This window comes from Setaria viridis, chromosome 3, assembly GCF_005286985.2.
Source record: "Setaria viridis chromosome 3, Setaria_viridis_v4.0, whole genome shotgun sequence".
Lineage (NCBI taxonomy): Eukaryota > Viridiplantae > Streptophyta > Magnoliopsida > Poales > Poaceae > Setaria > Setaria viridis.
In genome coordinates, this window is record NC_048265.2 from 40,684,224 (window position 1) to 40,690,637 (window position 6,414).

Sequence of the window (6,414 nt, forward strand, 5' to 3'; positions counted from 1 at the left end):
TTAAGTATTGTATGAAATAAATAAATAAATGTATTACTTCAAATTTACTTTCAAGTGTGCTACCTCTTTCCTTCATACTTTACCTCCTTAAAAGATGGAGATGGAGAGGGCAATGATAGATATGGTTGCTGCAATGAGTGACCAGCAGTGGTACATGCCCGCTTTCCTTTTTTTATGTGGATATTGGTTGCATTCTCCAGCTTTTGTTCCAATCCCATTCAGGTTTTGCCATACCAACAATTTATATTATGATTGAGTAGAAGCATTTATTTGCACTACCTGTCCCTATCCATCCATCACTTCCCATCTCCACAGGAGCAAGGCGCGCGGCTCACGTCCATAAAATTGCACAACATCTTCACCCTCTTTGTGTAGCTCTTCCACCCCATTTGGATACCCTACTAAACTTTAGCACCTGTCACATCGGATATTTGGATGCTAATTAGGAGTATTAAACATAGGCTAATTATAAAACTAATTGCACATATGGAGTTTAATTTACGAGACGAATCTATTAAGCCTAATTAGTCCATGATTTGATAATGTGGTGCTACAGTAACCATTTGCTAATGATTGATTAATTAGGCTTAATAAATTCATCTCGCGAATTAGTACAGGGCTTCTGCAGTTAGTTTTATAATTAGTTCATATTTAATCCTCCTAATTAGCATCCGAATATCCGATGTAACGCACCTAGTATCCAAACACCATTGCACCTTCACATCCACCAACGGCTGCCTCCATCAATGCTACGGTGAACTGGCTTGCCCTGTGGATCTGCAATGGTCATGCAAACTCCCTCGCCTGAGGTCATGCTCTTGTCAACACCATAACAAACTATTGCAATCTCATGGTGACTTGACTCCATCTGGAGCCAAAATAATCTAATGTGCCGCCGCCAAAAATATGTGATTTCGCTCGATAGATTCCATTGTCCTATCGATGCCACATAAAACTTGTACTTTTGTTGCCTTCCTGCTGCAATTTTTTTTTTTGAAACGAACCTCAAATCTATCGATGATCAGGTGATTATTGCTGGGTTACAATGCCCTTCACGTAGCTTCATCTTAATTCGTGCTATATCCCTTCATTAACTTTGTCAATACTTATTTAATAAAAAGGAAAGGGAATATCTTGTATTGGCTTTGTGTCTCTCGACCTTGTTTCTAAGTGGGGAAAACTAAAGGCAAATTAGGAAATGCACAGCTTGCATTGATCGGCATGAGCTAGACATCTACAGTATAGTACTTGATTGGTTGGAACATATATAGTACATGATCAAAACAGTAGCTACGTACGGCCAATAGGAAACAGAGATTACTAATGAAACGATCTCCTAAGCTTGTTCGCTTCAGGCACCAAACAGTGTTTTTCTCTCACAACAAATCAGCCGTTTCAGCTTTTCAGCCGGCTTATAAGCTGAAGCGAACAGGCATTTCAGATTACTAATAACAAGGAACAGTGTATATCTCCTGGATAAACTTACGCATGCAAGTAACATTCAGGTTATCTCCTGGATAAACTTACGCATGAGCTAGACATCTAAAGTATAGTACTTGATTGGTTGGAATATATATAGTACATGATCAAAACAGTAGCTACGTACGGCCAATAGGAAACAGAGATTACTGATGAAACGATCTCTTAAAAGATTAGTGTATATCTCCTGGACAAACTTACGCATGCAAGTAACATTCAGGTTAGCTATGGTAACGTGCATATATAGCCAATATAGAAATTGAATAGTCCTTTTTTTATCCTACGAGGAAAAAATGTTAAAAAGATCTGAGTCATTGTTTCCGGTTGGGCGTCCGTTTGCCTCCCTATTGTTTCCTCCTATTGTTTCCTTACAAAAACAAATCAAGTAGTGCTAATTTTCCCCTTTCTTTGCTTCATCTATCGTTGATGTTTTTCCTTAAAGAAGAACGTAGATGGGATGAGAAATAAGTAAAGAGTTGTATATTTTTTTTCTTTTCTATATCTCATCATATGTTTATTCTTTTCCTTTTATAACAATAACATAATATTTTTAATCGTATTTGACATGGATTTTTGGATTAATCTAGATCATTGGATTTTCATAAAATCCAACGGTGTATATTCTTCCTTTTTTATTAACGTGGGAATTTCTAAACCCTCTCGACGAACTGGTGGATTCTTTTAACACTATTGTATTAAGATAATAGATAGATAGATTTCAAATTTCACCTCTGTCGATTGAAAATTTGAAAAAGAACGAAAAATACATGTACAACAAGCTTACTAGCTAAGCTAGTAACTTAAACAAACCATGGTGAGGCAGTCGAAGCCACGGCAGCTGCCACCACTCCTCTCCCTTTCTTCCTCTCGTCCCTACAAAACCATCACCTTCCCCTCCCACTCAGGATTCGTCTCCATCCCCATTAAATTCCTCCCAACTACCGACGCCACCTTGCACCTTCACTCGATTCACTCCAATGTCGAGCTCCAAGCCCGAGCCTCCGATCCTCTTCTTCCTCCTGCTCCTCTTCCTCCTCGCCAGCCTCGCCGCCTCCCAGGAGTTCACCTACAAGGGCTTCGCCGCCGGCGGGAGCAACCCGAACCTGACCCTGAACGGCATCACGGAGGTCTGGCCCGACGGCATCCTCCGCCTCACCAACGAGACGTCCCGCCTCCTCGGCCACGCCTTCTACCCTTCCCCGCTCCGCTTCCGCGACGGCAACGGCACCGCCGTGTCCTTCTCCACGGAGTTCGTCTTCACGGTGGTGCCGGAGTTCCCGCAGCTGGGCGGGCACGGGTTCGCGTTCGTCGTCGCGCCCGACCCGCGCCTCCCGGGGTCGCTCCCCAGCCAGTACCTGGGCCTGTTCAGCGCCGCCGACGACGGGAACGCCACCAACCACGTGTTTGCCGTCGAGTTCGACACCGTGCAGGACTTCGAGTTCGAGGACATCAACGGGAACCACGTCGGCGTCGACCTCAACAGCCTCATCTCCAACAAGTCCGCCTCTGCGGAGCCCGTCAACCTCAAGGCCGGCGACACCGTCGCCTGGATCGACTATGACGGCGCCGCCAGGCTGCTAAACGTCTCCATCGCGAACGGCACCTCGCCGTCGGGAGTTGTTAACAAGCCGGCCAAGCCGCTCATCTCGTTCCCCGTCGACCTCTCCGGGGTGCTCCGGGACCAGATGTACGTCGGCTTCTCGGCGTCCACGGGGGTCCTAGCGAGCTCGCACTACGTCAGGGGCTGGAGCTTCCGGCTCGGCGGCGGCGCCGCCCCGAGGCTGGACGTCTCGTCGCTGCCGGCGCTGCCGCGGGCCAAGAACGGCGGAAAGAACCGGACGTCGCTCATCCTCGCCGCGGCGTTCTCGGCGTTCGTGGCTCTGGTGGTGCTCGCCGGAGCCGGCGCGTACGGCGCCTACCGGTACAAGAACCGCGACATCATCGAGCCGTGGGAGCTCGACTACGGCCCGCACCGGTTCAAGTACGCCGAGCTCCGCCGCGCCACGCGCGGGTTCCGCGAGCGCGAGCTCCTCGGATCCGGCGGGTTCGGCAAGGTCTACCGCGGCGTCCTCCCGTGCTCCGGCGAGACCGTGGCCGTGAAGCGGGTGAACCACGAGTCTCGGCAGGGCCTCCGCGAGTTCGTCGCCGAGATCGCCTCCATCGGCCGGCTCCGCCACCGGAACCTCGTCCAGCTCCAGGGCTGGTGCCGCCGCCGCGGCGACCTCCTCCTCGTCTACGACTACATGCCCAACGGCAGCCTCGACCGGCACCTCTTCGGCGGCGACCACCTCAAGGGGTCCAGGCTGACGTGGCCCCTCCGCCGCCGCATCCTCCGCGACGTGGCGTCGGCGCTGCTGTACCTGCACGAGGGGTGGGAGAGCGTCGTCCTCCACCGCGACGTCAAGGCCAGCAACGTCCTCCTCGACGCTGACATGTCGGCGCGGCTGGGGGACTTCGGGCTCGCCAAGCTCCACGAGCGCGGTGCCAACCCGAGCACGACGCGGGTGGTGGGGACGCTGGGGTACCTGGCACCGGAGCTGACGAGGACAGGGAAGGCGACGACGGCCATCGACGTGTTCGCGTTCGGGGCGCTGGTTCTGGAGGTGGTCGCCGGGCGGCGGCCCATCGAGCCCCGCGCGCCGCCGGAGGAGCTCGTGCTCGCGGAGTGGGCGTGGGAGAGGTACGCGGCGGGTGAGGCGGAGAAGGTGGCGGACGCCAGGCTCGGCGGCGAGTACGACGCCGCGGAGGTGGCCGCGGCGGTGAAGGTGGGGCTGTGGTGCTCGCACCCGTCGCCGGCGATGCGGCCCTCGATGCGGGAGGTGGCGAGGTACCTGGAAGGCGGGGAGGCAGGGGAGGTCCCCGAGCCGCCGCCACCACCGCCGCTCCCGCCGGCGTGCTCCGGCGAGGTGGGGTTCGACGACTTCGTGCACTCGTACCCGTCGTCGTCGTTCGAGCGCGCCGCCGCGGCGGGCGGCGGGTGGGACGCCGGGACCCAGACGTCGGTGGCCACGTTCCCGTTCTCGCCGCTGTCCATGCGGTCGACCCACGTCAGCATGTGACGACTCGACAACCTCTGGGCCCGCTTGTAAGAAAGTTGACTTGGTCAGACGAAGTGGCCCGGAAGCATGTTTTATATGTTGTGCTGTCTCCTGTCTCGTATTTTTTCTTCTTTTTTTACTGCACTCAGTAACGGTGAACGGCAGAGTGACAGTAGCAGCCTCTTTTTTAACTTCTTTTTTTTGTTGTCGTGATTTCTTCTAGAGAAAAAGGCTGTTCAATTTTGGGCTGATGAAGAGTCAAAGACATGTGGTCAACTTGGATAAAAATTAAAATATTTTCCCTTTGTGGAATGCACCTTGGTTAGTTGGCGTGCAAAATTTGCAAATCAAGTTTTTGCATATGGTTTCGGCGTGCCAATAATTTGTGATTACTGATTAGTCTATGTCTCTACCAAACATATGTCCATGAAGGGCAGAAGCTTCTTTTGACTAAGAGACTAGCATATGTACGTGTAAAAAAGAAAACACTAAAAAGGCACGTAAAAGTGACAAGACCTTGGTGCTGCATATCTACATGTGATCCGGTTAGAACTGCATATCAAGATGTATTTGTTCCCAAGAGTGCAGCATTCACAAGGAACTAGTGCCTAAAAATGCAGGTATGTTCAGAAGAATCCACCGGTGCTGATAAACTCCTGCAATAACAGCTTACTACATTGCAGCAGAGGTGGCTGCACACCATGATATATCCTGGCATTCTGCAGTACGTAGTGTGTGTATGTGTATTCAAATGTGTCGAATTCAGGATGAAGTCATCTGCTCATACTTTTGCGAAGCTAAACATGGTTGAATCTCTATCTCCTTCCACATCTTCACAACATGAGTGTAGCAACCACAGTGTCTGCGACACCTGTCTTCTTGAAACCAATGTGTGCGCGACACATGCTTACCTTACCCGCCTTATGCAGATCTCCAGCATCGGCTGTTCTTGACAATGATTCAGAGGTATTGTTAGTACAGATTACAGACCTCCTGTGATGATGACAGGCTGTTGGCTTCGATCGTCTCTCGGATACATGCTGTTCAATGGTTGCGCTAATTGACGATCGGTGATTGACTTTCGTGTGTGCCGTGTCTTCTTTTGGAATTATTTGTGAGCTATGTTTTTCTCTTTTCTTCTCTAGAGTTGTCCTCATCCAACCGTTTAGCTGTAATGACCTAGCCCAATTAAACCATGTTTACTCTTAAGTAAAGTCGTTTGAGCATAAAGAAGAACAATTGGCAGTTGTGAAAATGAGTAAAAAGACACTTTTGCCCTCACAAGATAAATAACTGTTTAAATCATAACTCAAATTTTTGCTTAAGAACTTAAAAATCTGTCCAACTAAGAGTTGTAGAACTCAACTTTCCTGACAACTTTTGTAATTAGAACTTTGCTTGAAACAGATGAGAAAAAGGTCAAAAACTCGAAATACGAAGCTGTGCTGAATTATGCCAAACAAGACAAAGTCTCAACTTTGGAGCTCTTTATTTCCAAATTACTAATGAAAACTCAAGCTGAACCCTATACAAAAGTTTTAGAGCTACGAGTAATGAACAACTTTGGTTATTAGAGTTAGGCCACAATCAGCACAACAGGTTTTCAAAAGGGCAGTCAAACATAGCCAAATCGGTCAACTCTGTCAAACTCTGGAAATTGTCTAAGTCTGAATTTTCTCAGTTTTGGCCGAACGTTGACGCGATTTATCTCGCAAACGATTTTGAATCTGAGCAAACTCCTTTACAAAAGTTTGAATTAGGATGCTAGGCCTACAAGTTTTGTAAAGGGAGGTAGGGGTGAGCAGTTCAAAAATCTGGAGAAAATTGCCCCCTAAGAACGGTCCATCGGTGGATCTTGCGCGCGCCACAGCGCGTCCACCTCGTGCCCATCGTCGCC

General features: G+C 49.5%; 1 protein-coding gene across 1 annotated transcript; it reads left to right on the plus strand.

Moving 5' to 3' along the window:
- Positions 1-2,311: 2,311 nt before the first annotated feature.
- Positions 2,312-4,879, plus strand: LOC117847621 (L-type lectin-domain containing receptor kinase S.4). The gene has a single exon (XM_034728859.2). It carries the CDS (start codon positions 2,457-2,459, stop codon positions 4,536-4,538), a length of 2,082 nt encoding a protein of 693 aa, XP_034584750.1. The 5' UTR covers positions 2,312-2,456; the 3' UTR covers positions 4,539-4,879.
- Positions 4,880-6,414: the final 1,535 nt, after the last annotated feature.